At 48.5% G+C, this 22,458-nt stretch overlaps 1 protein-coding gene across 4 annotated transcripts in view; it reads right to left on the bottom strand.

Moving 5' to 3' along the window:
• The window catches only part of LOC140425235 (thyroid hormone receptor beta), a 322,477-nt gene that overhangs the window by 63,268 nt on the left and 236,751 nt on the right, over positions 1-22,458 (bottom strand). For 2 of the 4 annotated variants that reach the window (XM_072509314.1, XM_072509313.1), the window contains one exon: positions 22,285-22,408. The exons of the other annotated variants lie outside the window; for them this stretch is intronic. In XM_072509314.1, coding sequence (XP_072365415.1) covers positions 22,285-22,306 — 22 coding nt within the window. In that variant the 5' untranslated portion in view covers positions 22,307-22,408. The remainder of the gene's footprint in view (positions 1-22,284; positions 22,409-22,458) is intronic. 4 annotated transcript variants of the gene reach the window in all.

Here is a 22,458-nt window from a genome sequence, read left to right on the forward strand (position 1 = left end):
TTATACTTGCACTAATGGAAAGGCCAAAAAAACTAAAACTGGCTATCTGATAGGTGATCACTTTTTATTTTTTTTCAACCATCAATTTCCATTGCAACGTTTCTTCCCTTTCATACTATTATAGGCAGTGCAAACTTTTGTCTTTTTCCCCAGATTTCAAATTCCCATTACATTGAAATTAAGGTGCATTGAATCCTTTCCTACTCTCAGGTTTTGCATTCCCAAATCACTGCTTTTGATTTACGTTTTCTCCCTTTGACCTCATTTAACCTTGTTTGTGTCCTAGCACTTTGGTTTTGACAATTCAATAAAGAACTCTAGCCTTTACACAGTCAAGTGATCCAACAATTCAATCAGATTGACACAAACGTGTGAAATAGAAATGACATGAAAAGGTAACAAAAGAAGTTTAATGTTCTCAGTATGGTTACAAATGCAAACGTTGAATCATATTTTCATCTTTTTATGTCAAATATATTGCAAATCTTTAGGCCTCATATTAGTTCAGAAACATATACCTTTGTCCAGTAAATGACATAAATTAAGACCCTTTTGAATTTAATTGTGCATTGCACGATATTAATACTGTACATTTTCATGATTTTGTATTATTCTCATCATTAAGGTAATAAAAATATGAATGAAATTTTGATCAGTGAACCTGCTATTGAAAGGTAAGTTACTTTATGGTACACTACTGCAGAAACCTTGACATTACTTGGAAACTTGAGAGCCTCTACTTTACCAATTCCATCAGAATACACAGAAGAGTGGATTGCTTCAAGATTTCACATTAAAGCAGTTTCAAAACCTAAGCACGAACTTGGGTGCCATACAGTTGACAAATCCCGCAAACAGCAGATTCACAGCCACTTCAACTGCAGGTCTAAATATGCAGAATGAAATGCAAGATTAAAAATAAATCTAACAATGCACTATACCTTTTCTTGGAGAGAAAGATGGTGACTGTTCTTGACAAAAAACATCTTTACCATCATCAAAATATTCAGCCTCGCAAAAGCGGCTCATACTTGTGTTAACGTTACAATACTCGCTCTCGAACTCGTTTCCAGGGTAACTGGAAGGCTGATTCACAATCCAGGTCTGGTCCATGCAAATGTTGCTGCTGTGAGGAGCCTGAACATTATAACTGCTATAAATCTGGTTGTCCTCTCTATGCATGTAATAATCCAGTGGTTGCATGTAGCAATCATTATTGACTGCTACTTGTGCCTCACACATCTCCTGCACGCAATGGTTCATTTTACTTTACTTAGGTTTCCACAATGTTGTTCAGCACTTCTAATGTAAACTTAGGGGATCATTTACCTCATGAAAAATGTCACCACAGGAAAATCTGTAGCAACTTAAAAAAAAATGTTTGCACAATTCACATGCACAAGTGAACACATACTACTCTAAGCGCTAAAATCTGATGCATATATATATATATATATATATATAGATGCTCTCTGTGATGAACAGTTACTGTAACACTGTATCCTTGTCATCATGTAAGGTGATGTTCCCTTTAAGACCGGGCTTGGAACCCTGGGGAACTCAGGCTCCGGCTCCGCCCATCTGGGAGCCGTATATAAGGGGCCGCCTTGTGGGCAGTGCAGCTGTTAGCACACGTCTCGGCACCAGTCTAGTTCTTAGTTTATTAAAGCCTTCTTTACCGTTTACACTCTAAGCGTCGTTATTGAGGGTACCACAATTTAATAAACTAAACTACATCAGGATGGACGCAGGCCTAAAACCAGAGAAGCTCAACCTGGAAGCACGGACACCGGAGGCAAAGGAAATTTTAAAATACTGCCTCCGATGCTTCGAGGCTTACCTGGACTCCTCAGAGAGTCCCATCCTGGAGCCGTGCAAGCTGTGTCTACGCCATGCCCGGGTGAGTCACAGAATCTCCGCCACGCTCGAAAAGGCGACGACTTATGAAGAGGCGGTCGAGCTACTCCGCAAGCGGTTCGTCAAGCCTATCAACGAGGTACACGCCAGGCATCTGCTTTCTACCTGCTGGCAGCGGCTGCTCGAAAACGGGGCAAAAGACCTCCAGGACATGCTAACGCTCGCCTCCTCGCTGGAGGTGGCCCAACATAATTTGGGTACGTACCCCGCGGACTCTGCGAGCACGCCCCCCGGACTTCCTCAGACTCAGCCATGTTACAGGCCTGCGCCACGCGGCGACCCGCTCATCATGGGGGCACACCGTGCTACCTCTGCGGGCAGTGTCAGCACCCACGCTCACGCTGCCCAGCCCGCTCTGCGATCTGCAGCGACTGCAAGAAGAAGGGGCATTTTGCGAGGGTTTGCCTGGCCAGACCCAGGGGCCAGAAAAACAAAGAACAAACGGCCCGAAAATCAGGCTCTCAGGCCCGCAGGCCTCGCAATGCAGCTGCGCACCGACCCGGCACGCCCCCTTCTGACGCGTCATCAGCCTCGTGCGAATCATGGGAGCGGCCATCTTGTCGGTGGCCATCTTCTCGACCCGACACGTGCAGCCGACGGCGGCGGCCATTTTACGAGTCCGACTCGGCTGAGGACTCGGACTACCCGCGAGTGGGAGTGATCACCCTCGACCAAACTCGGCCAAAACACCTTCAGAACTCTATGATGCAGGTCCAGGTCAACGGGCGCGACACTGCATGCCTCTTCGACTCCGGGAGCATGTAGAGTTTTATCCATCCAGAAACGGTAAGGCACTGCTCCCTGCGCGTCCATCCCGCGTCCCAAACCATCGCCCTCGCATCCGGGTCCCACTCGGTACAAATCAAGGGGTACTGTATCGTGGATCTCTCGATCCAGGGCGCCCAATACACCCGTTTCATATTTTACATTCTTCCCCACCTCTGTGCCCCCCTCCTGCTCGGACTGGATTTCCAGTGCAGCCACCGAAGCCTGACACTGAAGTTCGGCGGACCCTTGCTCCCCCTCACGGTATACAGCCTTGCGACACTGAAAGTCGCACCCCCCTCGCTATTCGCGAACGTCACTCCTGACTGTAAGCCCGTCGCCACCTGGAGCCGGCGGTACAGTGCCCAAGGTATGACTTTTATCAAGTCAGAGATCCAGCGTTTACTGGGAGAGGGGGTCATCGAGGCTAGCAACAGCCCTTGGAGAGCACAAGTGGTGGTAGTCCGGTCCGGGGATAAGAAACGGATGGTCGTGGATTATAGCCAGACCATAAACCGATTCACGCAGCTTGATGTGTACCCCCTTCCTCGCATCGCGGAAATAGTCAATAGGATCGCCCAATACCGAGTATTTTCCACGGTCGACCTCAAATCTGCCTCCCACCAGCTCCTCATCCGACCAAAAGACCGCCCCTATACTGCCTTCGAAGCAGCCGGCCGGCTCTTCCACTTCCTCAGGGTCCCCTTCGGCGTCACAAATGGGGTCTCCGTCTTTCAAAGGGCGATGGATCAAATGGTGAACCAGTATGGTTTGCGGGCTACATACCCGTACTTGGACAATGTCACCATCTGCGGCCATGACCAGCAGGACAATGATGCAATCCTCGAAAAGTTCCTCCAGACTGCCCGAGCTCTTAACCTGACCTATAATGAGGAAAAATGCGTTTTCCACACAACCCGGCTAGTCATCCTCGGCTATGTCGTGGAAAACGGGGTCCTAGATCCCGACCCCGACCGCATGCGCCCCCTAAAGGAACTCCCTCTCCCCCGCAGCCTCAAGGCCCTCAAACGGTGCTTGGGGCTCTTCTCCTACTACGCCCAGTGGGTCCCCAAGTATGCGGACAAAGCCTGCCCACTCATAAAGACCACCACTTTTCCCCTCTCGGCTGAGGCTCGATTGGCCTTCAACCGCATCAAGGCCGATATCATTAAGGCCGCCATGCATGCGGTGGACGAAACCATCCCTTTCCAGGTAGAGAGCGATGCATCAGACATCGCCCTGGCTGCTACCCTCAATCAGGCAGGCAGACCAGTAGCGTTCTTCTCCCGGACCCTCACTCCCTCCGAGGTTTGACACTCTGCAGTCGAGAAGGAGGCACAAGCCATTGTGGAGGCTGTGCGGTGCTGGAGACACTACCACGCCGGTAGGAGGTTCACCCTCATCGCCGACCAACAGTCGGTCGCCTATATGTTCGATAACACGCAACGGGGCAAAATAAAAAATGATAAAATTTTGAGGTGGAGGATCGAACTCTCCACCTACACGTACGATATCAAGTATCGTCCAGGGGAGCTCAACGAGCCCCCAGATGCCCTGTCCCGCGGCACATGCGCCAACGCGCAGGACGACCGCCTGCAAGCCATCCACAATTACCTCTGCCACCCGGGGGTTACCCGGTTCGTCCATTTTATCAAGTCCCGCAACCTACCTTACTCAACCAAGGAGGTCAAGGCCATGGTCAGGACCTGCCAGATCTGTGCGGAGTGCAAACCGCACTTCTACCGGCCAGACAAGGTTCGGCTCGTGAAGGCCTCGGGGCCCTTTGAGCGACTGAGCGTGGACTTCAAGGCCCCCCCCCCCGTCCACCAATCGTAATGCCTATTTCCTCACCGTTATCGATGAGTTCTCCCGCTTCCCATTCGCCATTCCCTGCCCCGACATGACCTCAGCCACTGTGATTAAGGCACTGCACAGCATCTTCACTCTGTTCGGTTTCGCCGCTTATATCCACAGCGACCAGGGTACATCATTCATGAGCGATGAACTGCGTCAGTATCTGCTCAGCAAAGGCATCGCCTCGAGCAGAACGACCAGTTATAACCCGCGGGGAAACGGGCAAGTGGAGAGGGAGAACGCAACAGTGTGGAAGGCTGTCCTTCTGGCCCTACGGTCGAGAAGTCTCCCAAGGAGGTCCTGCCCGATGCCCTACACTGCATTAGGTCGCTCCTCTGCATGGCCACGAATGAGACCCCTCACAACCGATTGTTTGTCTTCCCCAGGAAGTCTTTCTCCGGGGTCTCGCTTCCACTTTGGCTGACGGCTCCTGGACCTGTTCTTCTCCGGAGGCACACAAGGAGCCATAAAACAGACCCCTGGTTGAAAAGGTCAGATTACTCCACGCCAACCCCAGTTACGCCTACGTCGAGTACCCCGACGGCAGGCAAGATACGGTTTCCCTCCGGGATCTGGCACCCGCTGGATCCCCCACTACAGACGCCCCTTCCCGCGCTGCTCCCCTGCAGGACCCGGCACCCCCTACAACACACCCCCTCCCGGCCCCACTCCCCGTTGGTGAGCACCTACCGCGTGCGCCCCCTAGCGCCCCCCCTTTACAAACCCCGCCGGTGCCGGCACCGCTACCCCCAACCCCGCTATTCTCCCTGTGCCCTGTTCCCCTGCCCCGACCGAAGCTTCGACCGCCGTGCTCCCGGAAGTACACTCAACCAAGTCGTCCGTGTCTGCCGCACCACCGCCTAAACTGAGGAGGTCGATGAGGACGATCCGGCCACCGAGACGGATGGACTTATGATGGCACTTCACCCCCGCCGGACTCTTTTTTAAACAGGGGGTGAATGTGATGAACGGTTACTGTAACACTGTACCCTTGTCATCATGTAAGGTGATGTCCCCTTTAAGACCAGGCTTGGAACCCTGGGGAACTCCGCCTCCACCCATCTGGGAGCCGTATATAAGGGGCCGCCTTGTGGGCGGTGTAGTTGTTAGCACACGTCTCGGCACCAGTCTAATTCTTAGTTTATTAAAGCCTTCTTTACCGTTTACACTCGAAGCGTCGTTATTGAGGGTACCACACTCTCAACATTATCCCCCTCCAATAAATAACAAATGAAGAATCAGATCAATGACAGCAAAAGGTCATAATCGGTCATGAGGGCCAATTTTGTGATAGACAGATAGACAGGCAGGTAGAAAACCACCAACAGGAAGCTCAAACAGTAAAAAAAAAACGTCTGATCACAAAACAGCCATAATCCTCAAAATTCAAACCATCACGATAAAATGTCATTGAATAAATGTGAATTTAGAAGTTTTCTGTTCATTTTGGACTACTTAAAATTTTAATGTAACATTAATTGACATACAAATGAATTCTGCACAAAGCAGTGAGTATTTTAAAAAATAAGCCAATTTGTGTTCCTGGCTGTGCAATCATCATTTTAATCCATTTTTATTAGCAATATTGATTATGCTTTAGAGAATTACGTAATACAGCAAGTGAGCTCAGAAACTGAAAAGAGTATTCTACCAATCTCAGTTTCCTCCAACGAGCTCAAGATTAATCAACAGACTAAAAACAATGAATTTATTTTTAATTTAAAAAGAACAAAATAAATAGACTTGTCCAGTTAGGAACCAAATTATAAAAATGAATAAAAAGCACATATTTAGACTTGTAAAAATTAATTATCACTTCGAGTGATTATTTCAGATTATTAACCTAATGGCAAGTTAACTCAACAACAGTGATTAAAATAAGCAGCTCCCAGCAGGCCTTATCAAATAGAGAATAATTTAAATATTCTGGATTTTAAATAAATACAGAATTGTTTGCATGCCAATATTTGATCAGTTTTAAGATCATTGGTTCTATGTGACGAGACTTGGAGTATAGAGTTCAGTAAAGGGAATTTTAATATCTATTTTCTTAATCTACGACATGCGTTAGACATACTTGGAAAATGTACAAAATTCTATTTAGACACCAGGAATTGTTTTTTGGCTCTCTCAAGAATTAGAAGGCTTTGGATTTATGATAGTATTGAGACACACTCCAGGTAAATGCTGCAAAAGTGAGAATCTCACTGTGTTATTTTGAAACAATACATGGCATTGTACAGTTCTTATAAAGAACTTCTTCAAAACATTATTTTTAAATCATCACATGAAGAGGCAAGCAATAAGATTTTAAAGCGATCAAGATTAACATCTGTTGGTTCTGGGGCACTCTGAGGTAAAGGGTGACTAAATCTGCAGGAATCGGGCGATTATACCAGTTTAACCTTTTTTTGAGGTGAAACCTTACGCAACACTTTAATCTTTTCCATATCTGACATAAGTCTTTGTATCAAATGCTGCTCAGTTGAGCATTCGTCTGCCAGTTAATCTCCAAAGAACCAAAGCCTCGTAGTTTCTAAAATAAATTGTTTGTTTTGATAAATGCCAAACTAGGACGTTGCTTCTATTTGACTAAAGTTTAAGAATGAATAATATTTTAATAATTTGCAAATTGTGAATTTAAGAGTAAAGACATTTCGTGCAAAAACAAATGAAGGTGCAACATCAGTGCTCTCAATGATAGTGCTCTCAATGAGCCACGTACCTGCCTTTTGGTTGAGTGCACATGAATAAATAAATGAATCAGCACTCTGGGCATTTCTCAATGTTACATACATGACTAAATAAGAATCCAGATTTTAAAACACGCTTTTGACATAATTATTATTTGGTAGGAATATTCTAACAGCTCTGCCTCACACATATTCTGTAAAGTTTTAATGCTTACTAATGCACCACCACCTCAAAGTTCCCCTCCAAGTCACTCACCATCCTGCGAAATATATTGGCCTTCCTTCACTGTTGCTGGGTCATAATCCCGGAACACCCACCCTAACAGCACAGTGGGTGTACCTACATGTCAGGGACTGCAGCAATTCAAGAATGCAGCTCACCACCACCTTCTCAATGGCAACGAGGTACGCTGACCTAGCCAACGATGCCCACATCCCATAAATGAATAAAAAACAATCATCTTCCACCTCAACATTTTCATCTGTGATAAACTTTAAAGGCAAGTCGGACTCAATACTTCTGTTGCCATTCAGACCAGGAAGGATTTTGGGAGTTGTAAATTGCAAAATGCAGTTTCTGTAATCAAACTGGTTGTTTACTCGACTCTCCTTGCCAAATGTACCCTTTTCCAGTTTCCCAAATATCTTTGGACGATACCCATTGCATTTCCAACTGTGAAAGGTCTTAGGTGCAGCAACAGCAGACAATGACTTTTTATGGAAGTGCACTTGAATGGCATGAGCAAAAATGTATTAAGCTGTGGCGTTGACAGTAGGTCATGTCGATATACAGTTCTGCTGCTACTGCCATTTGCTTGCATCTCAGCATTGAAGTACTGTTTCATCGGGCTATGGTGAATATTTGTATGTTCAGTAGTTACCACATTCTACTTTTAGGGGGGGGGGGGGAAATCACTACTGACCTATGCTGGTGCTGTTTATGTACATTTCTGCAACTTCTGGAGTCCCTCCACTACAATGAAGGTTCAAGGCTACACTTCCGCCAAATTTATTGCTCAGCCGAAATGATCATTTGAGGACTTTTGAGTTCAAAGCTGGTCATGCACAAATTTCAGACTTAGGACACATAGCAACATGGACTCAGCCTGAACTGACTTTGTCCTTATCGCATACTGTCCTAAGACACACTCAGTTACCTCACGGCGACATCTTCTGGAAGCATTCAGGAGTCCCTGTATTTCTCCCCTGACACATGGTGCCCGTGGTGTGGAGATAGCAGCAGCAATTAGTGCTTTGCTCTGCCGACTTCTTTGCCTCCTCAAAAAGTGTGGTGGATCCAATTCCTCCGCCAAGAGAATGGATGACAAGCTCAATTGAAGGCTATAAACCCTGCTATCAGAGCTGTTAAGTAATGGGTTAAGAGACATTGCAATTAGTTGTCTCATTTATGTTAAGTATCCATTAATTGACACTGATATGTAAAGGGGCTTCAGGTGGCCTCTTTCAGGTGATGTATAGTTAGAGTTTTGTGCAAAGGCTGTTGGAAGGAAATAAATGGGTGTTTGTGAAGAAGGAACAGAACTTTAGACTCTTCATATCACAGCAACTAAAACGTCTAACAAGAGCTAGTGAATGACTGTGGTCGCAGCCGTCGAATTGTTTTTGGTTACACTGGGAGAAAGAGGGCAATAAAGGATTACATGAGGCAACTAAAGGGTTCTGTAGGGATGGCCAAGGTGACTCCCAGTACGTGGCAGCAGTTTTAAATGTCCATTTTGATTAATAAAGATATTAAGGGTTATGGGGAGAAGGTGCGAGAATGGGGATGAGAAACATATCAGCCATGATTGAAGGCAGAGCAGACATCTTGGGCTGAAGTGGCCGAATTCTGCTCCTTTGTCTTATGGTCTTATTTCGGGTGAATTTTCATTGAGCAGACTACATTCAATTATCAATAATGCATATACAGTTTGTCATGATATACACCAGTATATCATGGTGCAGATACACACACACTGATGGACACACAGCAAGACCAATCAACACACAGAAGACCGCAGCCAATCACCAGTTAGAGCACACTCACTATAAAGACAGGGGGCATCAGAGTTCCCGCTCATTCGGGATGCAGCCTCCTACAAGGACAGAGCTTACAGCTTACAGCACAGGTCCTCACCATGTGCTGAGTGCATAGACTGGTTCGGACAGGCAAATGTCTTTCGTTTAATCTAACAGCGTGTTAACCCACAGTGAAAGTATGTTCAACAGTTTCTAACTTAATAAAATAGTGTTGCACTATTTTAAGTGTTGGTGGCCTATACGTGTTCCACGGATCCAGTACACCCAACACATCATGATACCAGGAGTTGAGGGATATTAGATCTTCTTAGACCTACCTGCAAGTGATCTGCCTTCCACCAGCATTCCGTCATCCTGCAAAATGGACAGCGACCGCCCGCCGCCGCCGCTCCGCACTGGAAGATATTCAAACAACGCTTCCAGCTCTAGCTGGAAGCCACAGACCGGGAAGATGCCTCGGTCACCAAGAAGATCAGTCTCTTCCTATCCATGGCCGGGGAACATGCCATCCACATTTTCAATTCTCTCACCTTTGCTGATGATGAAGATAAATCAAAATTCAAGACGGTCCTCCTCAAGTTTGACACTCACTGCAACATAGAGGTGAATGAAAGTTTCGAGCACTATGTATTCCAACAGCGTTTACAGGGTAAGGATGAACCTTTCCAGTCCTTTGTCACCCACATCCGCATCCTTGTGCAGTCCTGTAATTACGGGCCCACCTCCGACTCCATGATACGCGACCAGATTGTTTTCGGTGTTCAGTCGGACCCCCTACGCCAGCAGCTCCTCAAGGTACATCAGCTCACCCTAGCGACCGCCATCGAGACCTGCATGCTACACGAACACACCACTAGTCGGTATTCCCACATCCAAGCGGCTGAAACGGCGCTGCAAGGTCCCCACGAGGCAGAATGCGTCCAAGCAATCGAGCAACTCCAGGGCCTCAGCCTGGATGAGGGCGGCCATTTTGCACGCTTTTCACGGACTCCCGCGCTTGTGTGCACCGAATCAGGGGGCGGCGACGTCGACGAACGTACTGCGCAGGCGCGCACCACGTACGGCCGCACCGCGCATGCGCAGTGGCGCAGCGAAAGTTCAGACGCGACAACGTGCGGCAACTGTGGGCCCACTTAAAGCGGCAATGCCCTGCCAAATCCCGACGATGCCGGAGATGTGGCAAACCTGGCCACTATGCTGCTTTATGCAGATCAGATCGGCCTGCCAACTTGTATTGCTCCAGCCAGCCTCACAGGAATGTCCGGGTCATTCAACCCACGGTCACTGAGTCCGATGCGGACCTACTACCCGATATTGACACCGAGGACCCGAAGACATCTTTTCGAACCGGTATCGTTACAAAAAATGGTGACCCCGAAGCAAAGTATCCAGCCTCTATCGGTATACAGCATCGATCCGGATGATCCATTGCTGCCAGCGGCTCATGCCAACTTGAAGTGACGCACAGGTCACGCAAAGCCATCCTTCCCTTTGAAATCGTGGGCTCCTCGAAAGCCTCCCTGCTTGGCGCGCAGGCATGCAAGCTGTTGAACCTAGTTCAGAGAGTTCACTCTCTCTCTCCTGCCGACACGTCTGCCTTTCGGGACACCGACTTCAGGGCGCAGCTCGGCGTCATTATCAATAAGTACCACGAAGTCTTCGAGGGCATGGGCACGCTCCCGTACACCTCTAAGATTTTATTAAAACCGAATGCCACGCCTGTGGTGCACGCACCTCGCAGGGTCCCAGCACCACTTAAGGACCGCCTCAAGCAGCAGCTGCAGGACCCCCAGAGCCAAGGAGTGATTTCCAAAGTCACGGAACCAACCGACTGGGTCAGTTCCACGGTATGTGTAAAAAAGCCTTCCGGCGAATTGAGAATTTGCATTGATCCCAAGGATCTAATTCGCAATATCATGAGGGAGCAATATCCAATTCCCAAGCGTGAAGAGCTCACATGTGAGATGGCTTGAGCAAAGCTCTTCACCAAACTCGACGCCTCAAAAGGATTCTGGCAAATCCAGCTCGATAAATCCAGCAGGAAACTTTGCACATTTAATACCCACTTTGGCAGCTTTTGTTACAACAGGATGCCATTCGGGATCATATCTGCATCAGAAGTGTTCCATAGGATTATGGAACAAATGATGGAAGGCATTGAAGGTGTTCGCGTCTATGTCGATGACATAATCATTTGGTCCGCCACCCCGCAGGAGCATGTTAGTCGCCTCCAGCGCGTATTCAGACGTATACATGAGCATGGCCTCCGCCTCAACAGGGCCAAATGCTCTTCTGGTCAGACGGAACTCAAATTCCTCGGGGACCACATCTCCCAATTGGGTGTGCAGCCGGATGCGGACAAGGTAGCTGCCATCACAGCTATGAAAACACCAGAGGACAAGAAGGTGGTCCTCCGATTTCTGGGAATGGTCAATTTTTTAGGGAAATTTATCCCTAACCTCGCCTCATACCACGGCTCTCAGGAACCTGGTCAGGAAGACGACAGACTTCCAATGGCTCCCTGCCCACGAGCGGGAATGGAGAGAACTCAAAGCAAAACTGACCGCGGCCCCGGTCTTAGCCTTCTTTGATCCAGCAAAGGAGACCAAAATTTCAAACAATGCCAGTCAATCCGGCATTGGGGCAGTGCTCCTTCAACATGATGAGGCCTCATCATGGGCCCCCATTGCATATGCGTCACGTGCGATGACCACCACGGAGCAGCGCTACGCGCAGGTAGAAAAGGAGTGCCTGGGCCTTCTGAACGGTGTGGTTAAGTTTCACGATTATGTCTACGGACTTCCTCAATTCACCGTCGAGACCGACCATCGCCCTGGTCAATATAATGCAGAAAGACTTGAACGATATGACGCCTCGCCTCCAGCGTATTCTTCTGAAGCTCCGGCGATATGACTTCCAGCTGGTATACACCCCAGGCAAATACCTCATCATTGCTGACGCTCTCTCCAGGGCAGTCAACACTCCATGTGACCCAGCGGGATTTGTCTGCCAGGTTGACGCCCATGTGGCATTCACGGCCTCCAATCTACCTGCCATGGATGAACGCCTCGTCCAAATTCGCCGTGAGACGACGGCTGACACCTTGCTACAGCGTGTCATGCGCCACCAAATGGACGGGTGGCTCAACGGCCAATGCCCTCAGTTCTATAATGTCAGAGATGATCTGGCGGTAGTAGACGGGTTCTTCTAAAACTGGACCGCATTGTCATCCCGCATAGCATGCTTCAACTTGTCCTGGAACAACTACACGAGGGCCACCTTGGCGTGGAAAAATGCCGCCGACGGGCCCGAGATGCAGTGTACTGGCCCGGCATTAATGAGGACATAACCAACACAGTGCTCAACTGCCCCACTTGTCAGTGCTTCCAGCCGGCCCAACCACGTGAGACCCTGCAGCCCCAAGAGTTGGTCACGTCACCATGGACCAAGGTGGGCATCGACCTGTTCCACGTGCTGGGTAGAGACTATGTCATGATCATGGACTACTTTTCGAATTACCCGGAGGTGATACGGTTACACGACATCACCTCGTCTGCCGTCATTCGTGCATGTAAAGAAACATTTGCTCAACACGGCATCCTGCTCACGGTTATGTCGGACAATGGCCCCTGCTTCGCCAGCCAGGAATGGTCCAACTTTGCTCGGCGGTACAATTTTGCCCACGTGACATCCAGTCCCCTGTACCCCCAATCCAACGGCAAAGCGGAGAAGGGAGTCCATATAGTCAAACGGCTCCTATGCAAGGCTGCCGATGCTGGGTCCGATTTCCACCTTGCCTTGCTGGCCCCGCTGTCCACTGGCCTGTCACCAGCCCAGTTACTCATGGGTCATACCCTGAGGACGACGGTGCCGTCCATTCACGGTCCAGACCTCGACCACGTTCCGGTCCTTCGCCGGATGCAGCTGTCTCGTGCACAGCACAAGGCGGCTCATGACTCCCGTGCAGCTGATCTCCCTGCTCTGACTCCAGATGACAACATTCGGGTCCATCTTCCGTATGGGGCTGGTCTGCGACCGCTGTTGTCCTTCGGCAGGTGGCCCCCCTCTCATTCCTGGTTCGTCTACCGGATGGCTCTATTCTGCACCGCAATCGACGTGCCCTTCGTCTCGTTCCACGCTCGCCACGTGATCCTCCACTGTCGCCTCGCCCTCCTGCTGACCCTGCCACGGACTATGCAGAGCTCCCTGTCACTCTGCCTCCCCCTGACTCTTGACGCAGTCAGCCCGCTCCTGAACCAGCGGCTCTCGACCCACCCTTGAGGCGGTCAACCAGAATTCGTCGCCCACCTCAGACTTAATTTATGAACTTTGCAGACTTAGAGACTCTCTGAATTGTTTTGTTGCTTTGTTTAATCGTTTCCCTGGTTTGTATATAGTGTTGAGCTCGTTATTCTTGTTGCATACTACTTCTCTGCACCAGGCACCTTCCCATGTAAATAGCTTAGTTCTCATGTACGTAGTCCTGTAAACATGTCTTTGCGCCCCACACGTAGTTAGGAACATTCTAATGTTCATGATATACACCAGTATATCATGGTGCAGATACACACACACTGATGGACACACAGGGGACCAATCAACACACACAACACCGCAGCCAATCACCAGTTAGAGCACACTCACTATAAAGACAGGGGGCATCAGAGTTCCCGCTCATTCGGGATGCAGCCTCCTACAAGGACAGAGCTTACAGCTTACAGCACAGATCCTCACCATGTGCTGAGTGCATAGACTGGTTCGGACAGGCATAGGTCTTTAGTTTAATCTAACATCGTGTTAACCCACAGTGGAAGTATGTTCAACAGTTTCTAACTTAATGGCCTGTATGTGTTCCACGGATCCAGAACACCCAACACATCACAGTTGACACTAAAATTGTAAGTGTCAAAGAAGATGAGATTATGATTCCAGACAGAGTAAGTGATTCTGAAACAGATCATGCTGTTTGTCCTCATTGCATTGACCCAAGGATGTTCAAACAACTGCAGCTGTGCTAAGTGTGCACTTGTTTACAAATTTAGAAATTGTCTCGAGTTAAGGGGCAGTCTATATGCCTCTTTTCTTAAGGTCCTGCTGTGGGCTGTGAGGGCTCGCAAAGAAGCGCTGTGTTGTTTCCGACAGATGGGAGGAAGATGCCACCCTCTTAGATCAAACAGGCATGGCTGGAAGCCCAGTTGAAACAATAAATTATCACGAGGGAAAAAGTACTAGGCATGCTTATGGGACTAAAGGCTGACAAGCTGCTTGGTGGAGCTGATGGCCTGCAACCAAGGGTTAAATGAAATGGCCGCAGAGATAATTGATGCATTTTTGTCATCTTCCAAAATACCCAGACTCTGGAAAGGTCCTAGCAAACTGAAAACGGAATACCTCTTTTCAAGGGGCTGCTTTGCAGTGGGTGGGGGGCGGCGGCGGAAAGAGATCTCAGGCGGCCCCACAGCGGAATTCCCTGGGAATCCCTCGTATTCCACGCCATAAATTTGCCTGGCATGGAACACTGAATTGCATCCCGCTTTACGGCCACAAGGGGATCGTAAAACTGGTGCAACTCAGCTCTGGTTGGAGAGCCTGGGGCGGGATTCTCGGCTGCCCGATGCTGAAATCGGGGCTGGTGCCCGTTTAACGTCGGTCAGCCATGGTCCGCCCCACCCACCGTGATGTGTGCCGCACGACGTTGTGGTGTCACCGGCCGGCCCACCCGCGATGCTCTGCCTCCGATGGTGCTGACCACGTGTGGTCACACATATAGTGAACCCTGCATGATGGCTGCGGACTATGTCCAGCACCGTGCCGCTGGCTGGGGGTGGGGTGGGGGCGGGTGCTTCTACGAGGGCTGAGGAGACTGGTGGGTGGTGGCCAGTGGGTAGGCTATGGGGTTGCGGATGGCGGGTTGGGTCCACGCGTGGCGGTGGCATGTTGTACGGCGCGTCCGCACAGGTTGTCAGCCATAAGCATACAAGGCCTGGGACCCGGCCATTCTCGGCGCGGGAGGTGGGGGTTTCACTCGACGCCGGTGATAGCCCCCCCGGAATCGGTCGGTCGTAAAAGACCACACATGCTCCGCTGACGTCGGCACGTAGTTGCTGAAATTGAGAATTCAGCTCCTGCTCTTCCAAATGGAGAATCCTGCCCAGTGTATTTGAATTTCCAAAAGGCGTTTGGTAAGGTGTCACTACGCAACTCACGGTATGAGGAGGAACTGTATTAGAACGGATAGAGAACCAAAAGCAGAATTGGGATAAGTGTGTAATTTTCAGGCTGGCAAACTGTAACTAGTGGGGTACAATAGGGATCACTGCTGGAGCCTGAACTATTTACAAATGATATTAATGACCTGGATGAAAGGACCAAGTGTACTGTAGCCAAATTTACTGAGGATACTGTTATGGGCCAGAGTTTAGAGAACCCCAAAGTGTATCATGGAGTTCACCTGTCCAACAACTTTTAATAGATTGCGGTATGGGGAGCACACGGCCCACTCGACAGGTGTGGTACAGCAGAAATGGAAAAGTATTTTTTAAAGCAAAACAATGTTTACTCTATGAACTCAAGTTAACCCTTTTAAAACATACAGTGAGCATCTGAGCAACCATTAATTCAAATACAACACCCAAAGAATACAACACTGAGTAATCCTTAAGCTGTCCTTTTAACATCCAAAAGATTGCAAAAAACCTTTAAACAGAAGCACATCAGGTTAAAGTCACTACTGAGAGCAGTTATTAATTTTAAATTACCAAAGGATCAATTTACATTCTTTAGACCACAGAGAGAGAGACTCATACACCTTCTGGCTGTGACTGCAGCAATCCATCTTTGAAAACGAAACTAAAACACACCCTGCAGCAAACAGCCTAAAACAAAAGTAAAAATCTGACAGACAGCCCAGCTCCACGCACTCTCTGACATCACTGCAGTAGTAAACACCCATTTCTTAAAGGTACTCTCACTACAGATATTTATATACACACCCATTTATAAACACCCATTTCTTAAAGGTACTCTCACTACAGATATTTAGATACATACCCATTTATAAACACCCATTTCTTAAAGGTACTCTCACATGACAATACAGAGATAGGTGAAAAATCAAGTAGTGAGGAGGACACAGAGGGCAAGATTTTCTGGCCATGCTGCGTCTGAAAAGCAGCGTGCCGTGATGCAGCGTGGCCGATAGAAGCCGAGAAACCCCAGCATCCACCCGACTCACAACGGCTCATGAGATCTAGCGCGCTCTTGCGAGACACTGCAATGTAAAGGCAGGATCACTTTTTTAGCAAATCTGCATATTAAAGCGAGACAGCAAATTCCCAAAGTATCAAAGGCGTGGGATCAATCTCCTCGAAGACGTTAGGTGAGCACCGTTCAGTACTGGTCCCCACAAACCGGGACCAGATGGAACAGCTCACGTGGGGGTCTCCTAGGGCATCGTAGCCCGCAGGTGCATGCTCTTTGGACAAGGTGGCACTCTAGCACTGCTGGTGCCACCCACGCATCACCAGCCTGGCACGCGGCCGGAAAAAGGCGGCTAAGAGTGCTCGCTCTGGGACTTTATTCCCTTTTAGTAAAATCCCGCCCAGAGTCTGTAAAAGGATATAGGTAGGTTCAGCGGACAGCAAGGTGACATAGGGTTCACTATTTTGATTCCTGGGATAAAGGGATTGCCTTTGGAGGAAATGTTGTGCAAGTTGGGCTATTCTCAATGGAGTTTAGAAAAATGAGAGATGACCCATTGAAACAGACAAATTCTGGAGAGGTTTGACAGGGTAGATGTTGACAAAATGTTTCCCCTCATTGGGGAATTTAGAACTCGGGGCACAGTATCAGGATATGGTGTCATATATTTAAGCTGGAAATGAGGAGGAAGTTCTTCTCTGAGGGTCAAGAATCTTTGGAATTCTCTATTCCAGAGTGTAGTGGAAGCTGTTTCATTGACTATATTAAAGATGGAGTTTGAGATATTTGTGAACTTTGGGGAGACGAGGGTTATGGAGAGCAGGCAGTAAAGCAGAAGTGAAGCTAAGATCAGATCAGCCAATCAGCCATTCTCTTTTTGAATGGCAGACAAGGCTCAAGGGACTATATGACCCATTTCCGTGCCTATTTTGGTTTTATTTCTCACATTCTTATTTTCTTAATGCAGGAGTGTGGACTCTCTCACTCAGAGAAAATTTCACAAGAACTTCAATTACATCTTGAGCGCAAGAAAGGAAAGTGGTATTCCATTCTCAAGATGCAACCCCCAACAGCCCTATCATGGCGGCACAGTGGTTAGCACAGCTGCCTCACAGCTCCAAGTACCCCGGTTAAATTCCGGCCTAGAGTGACTGTCTGTGGAGAGTTTGCACCTTCTTCCCGTGTCTGTGTGGGTTTCCTCCGGGTCCCTCCCACAGTCCAAAGGTGTGCAGGTTAGGTGATTTGGCCATGTTAAATTGCCCCTTAGTGCCTGGAAGGTTAGGTGGGGTTACTGGGTGACGGGGATAGGGTGGAGGCGTGGGCATGAGTAGGGTGCTCTTTCCAAGGGCCGGTGCAGGCTCGATGGCCCGAATGGCCTCCTTCCGCGCTGTAAATTCTATGATTCTATGATCATTCTCCTGCACAGCAATCCTTAGAGCACACCATGCAGCTCCATTCATTGATCTATTTGGAGGCTCTTCCTGACATCCTCTCAAACTCACCTTCAGCTCATCGCTATCTCACATCCCCCACATGTGCTGCCATTTCACTTCACACACTCAACTCTCGACTTCCATTACGGGATAGCTCTCCACTGATAAACACCCTGACTGCTGCTGTGGAGTGCATGGCCACTGGCGATGGAAAGATGGGAGCTCTTCCAGTTACCTGGTGACAGAACTACAAATCACACTTCCCCTTGACATACATCAATCAAACAAGTTGGAGAGTTGGCAGCACTAACTGAAATGCAAACGCCTGTACAACAATGACTCGTAACATAGGGAATGGGTTAGTTCTAATTTCAAGTCTTTCATGTTGGTTCTTTAGTCGTGACACAGGAACTGTAGCAGGATCAACCACATTGCAGTGGGTCTTGAGTCACCTGTTGGCCAGGCCAGTAAGGATGGCAGATTTCTAAAGGGTATTAGTGAGCCAAGCAGTCCTCAGAGGAGGTTGTGCACCCTTGAGGAAGCACCATTACACAACTCATTCGCACTCTGCAAGAGCAAACCCTCCACTGTGGCACAGCGGTAATGTCACTGGATCAGTAATCCAGGCTGATGTTTGGAGGACATGGGTTCAAATTCCATCATGGCAGTTGGTGGAATTTAAATTCAATTAATAAAATCTGGAATTAAAAGCTATTCTGAGTAATGGCGACAATTGTCGTAAACCCATCTGGCTCACTAATGCCCTTTTGATATCTGCCATCCTTACCTGGTCTGGCCAACATGTGAGTCAAGGCCCACAGCAACGTGGTTGATTCTAAACTGCCTTCTGAAATGACAAGCATGCTATTCAGTTCAAGGGACAATTGGGGATGGACAAATACTGGCCTTGCCAGTGAGGCTGACATATAAAAAATAAAACAAATTCAGAAACACATCTCCTTCAACTCAGATATGTATACTCTCAGAATCCATTTTTATCTTCTGCCTCAGCTGCTCACAGCCCTAGGGTAAATTCTCTTTTGCAAAAATCTAGGCAACCCTTTTTGTTCAACATGCTAAGCCCATTTATCTTATATTGTGTCCCACTCCCAGCTATGCCTCCAGCCTCTCCTAGTTTAAAAAAAATAAATTTAGAGTACCCAATTCATTTTTTCCGATTAAGGCGCAATTTAGCGTGCCCAATCCATCTAACCATTTTTGGGCTGTGGGGGTGAAACCCACGTAAACATGGGGAGAATGTGCAAATTCCACACGGACAGTGACCCAGAGCCGGGATCGCACCTGGGACCAGCGCCCTGAGGCAGTAGTGCTAACCACTGCGCCGCCGTGCTGCCCCTGCTTCTTCGAGTTTAACCCAGTTCTCCTCATCTCCCCATATCTCTTTCTCAGTTCAACATCCAGCACTGTGGTGTCCTCTCCTTCCTGGTTCTGTCGGTGGACAAAACATTTAATTAGTTCCTAACCATAAATATTTCTCTGGCTTCTGTTAGATTTACTCTCAGCTGCGCTGCCATTTTATAAACTATTTTAATACAGTTTTCCCTGGTTTTGTCTTGGACTCAATTCCTCTTGCCATGCTGATTTCTGACCAAACAATGAGTCTCACATTTTTCACTCCTGGCCAGACCCGTGACTGAAAAAATATTTCCGTGTTCCTGCTGGTCGTAAGAATTGACTCCTTCGTTACTGCCGTCCTATTCCATGCTGTATCTTTGACTTAAACCTTCTTCAAAAATGCATGCTTCACCCCACTCCTCTCTTCCTTTCTGGATTGCCTAGAGCCCCACTCTGCCGTTGGCACAGAAAGGATCTTCCCTATTCCCCCTTATTTCTGGTGCAAAATATATTTCCGTGGCACTGGCTAAAACATTGGGCATACTAGCATAAATAATCAATGATGATAAAATGCTTTGGGGCACCATATAATTGCAAGTTCTTGCTTACTTAATCTTCAATCTTAAAGGATTTTCTTTCAGAGGGGTCAGTTTAGCCAGCGACACTCACCAAAACCCACACATGTGCTATACTAACAAACATTAATCTATCCCAGCAAGCCTCTGGTGTTGGAAGAATTAGCTGGCCAAACAAAAGGAATTTGTAAAAGGATTTGAGCATCTTGACCAGCCACAATGTCGGGCACCAAAAGTTTTAATACAGATTAGAAAAATAATTTAAAGCACTTAATTTATCCATCTGCTTCACATGTACTTATACCCTCACTGCCAGCATGGCAGAATTAGGTAGGTTTTATAATATTGACCACTAGATTTGATCCAGTAGATTTTGGAAAAGGATGGTGTGCAGTTTTATCAACTGTGAACAAACTGAAATTAATGGATTTTATTCATGTTTTGTATTGTGGAACTTAGCTGGAGTCATCTGAGAACAAGACACCACTGCCTCAATTAGTGCTGCTTCTACAACACATTTTCTTTGCCTCAGAGAAAGAAAATTGTAAAGGTGAATGTGGCTAATGAAAGGTTTATTATTCCCGGCAACTAGGAGACCAAAACTCTGGGGCAGAATTCTCTCCCCCCACCATGCCGGGTGGGAGAATTGCCGGGGCACCGCGCGAGACCCGCCACGCCGCACCGGCACGCAATTCTCCCCCCCCCCCCCCAAACCGGCGCGGCGAGAATCACGGCTGGCCGCTCGGCGAATCGCTGCTCGGTTTGTAACGGGCGAGCGGCGATTCTCCGGCCCGGATGAGCCGAGCGGCCTGCACAACACGACAGGTTCCCACCAGCACTGTCCACACCTGGTCGCTGCCGGTGAGAAAAGCGCGGGAACGCTGGGGGGGGGGGGGGGGGGGGCGGCGGGGGGGGGACTCAAAAGAAGTCTGGCCCGCGATCGGCGGGCCGGCCTCTCTGAAGGAGGACCTCCTTTCCTACGCCGCCCCGCAAGATCCATCCGACATCTTCTTGCGGGGTGGCCGCGGGGAGGACGGCAACCGCGCATGCGCGGATTGGTGCCGGTCAACCTGCGCATGCGTGGATGACGTCATTTACACGGCGCCGCTTTTACGTGGCGCCATGGCCCGTCGCGCGTAAAGGACGGGGCGCCGCTCCTAGCCCCTCGGGGGCGGGAGAATAGGGGGCTGGGAACGGCCTCCGACGCCGGAGTGAAACAGTCCAGCTTTCACTCCGGCGTCGGCACTTAGTCTCCCGATGGGAGAATTGCGCCCCTGATGTCTGTGTCCAAGCACATCAAATCCCGTTTGTGGTGATATGCCTGTAAGCAATATCATTGATGGCTGATGGTACAGACACACCATACGGTCTCAAGATAGTGGTCATGTGGCAAGGCACTCCAATATAATCTGGTCTTCGGGAGATGTTATAAGACATACAAAAGGACAGACGTGCACTAGGTGTAGTTCCAGAGGAGTACAAAGAAACTCCATGATAACTTGCTTTGTAACAGATCATTATCTTACCACGTGTGATTTAATAAAGATCCTGGTTTGGACAAGTCCCAAGTCGTTTGGTGGATTCCTTGCTCGACATCGAACACCAAACATAACATGATACCAAGAGTGCTGAAGATTTGAAGATAACAACGGCAGTGACAAAGTTAAAATACGGCGGACAGGCCGATCTGGTGAACTGCAGCCTATGGCGACTCAACGCACTAGAAGACGCTGAAGCGAGAAATGGAAGGACTGAAAGCCCCCCACCAGCTTGAGATATCCGGTAATGTAGATGAAAACCGGCGGATCTTCAAGCAATAGTTCAACCTCTATGTTTCGGCCCTCGGCCTGCAGGCACAGCCTAATAAAAGGCGAATAGCATTGCTGCTAACAACGGCAAGTCCACAGACAATTGAACTGTACAACACATTTGCATTTGACAATGAGGAGGATAGCAAAAGATACGATGAAGTTGTTAGGTACTTCAATCAGCGTTGCTCCCCCAAAATGAATGAGACATTTGAGAGATACATGTTCAGAGATCATAGAATTTACAGTGCAGAAGGAGGCCACTTGGCCCAACAAGTCCGCACCAGCTCTTTGAAAGAGTACCCTACCCAATCCCACACCTCCACCCTATCCCCACAACCCAGCAACCCGACCCAACACTAAGGGCAATTTTGGAGACTAAGGGCAATTTTAGCATGACCAATCCACCTAACCTGCACATCTTTGGACTGTGGGAGGAAACCCACGCACACACGGGGAGAACGTGCAGACTCCGCACAGACAGTGAACCAAGCTGGGAATCGAACCTGGGACCCTGGAGCTGTGAAGCAATTGTGCTAACCACCATGCTACCGTGCTGCCCTGGTGGCGTACCGTGCCACCGTACATGTTCCGCATGTGTAACCACAAACCTGGTGAATCATTTGACAGTATATTCACTCACTTGAGGCTGAAGGCGCAGTCATGCTTCAGTAGCTTGAAATCTTTGTTCATCCGCGACCAAAATTGTCTTTGGTGTAGCCAATGATAAGCTCAGTGAGATGTTGTTGCAGGAGGAAGATTCGGTACTGGAACAAGCAATAAAGATTTGGCAGGTGAGTGAGGTGGCTGCACAGCA

This window comes from Scyliorhinus torazame, chromosome 6 (assembly GCF_047496885.1).
Source record: "Scyliorhinus torazame isolate Kashiwa2021f chromosome 6, sScyTor2.1, whole genome shotgun sequence".
In the NCBI taxonomy this organism is placed as follows: Eukaryota; Metazoa; Chordata; class Chondrichthyes; order Carcharhiniformes; family Scyliorhinidae; genus Scyliorhinus; species Scyliorhinus torazame.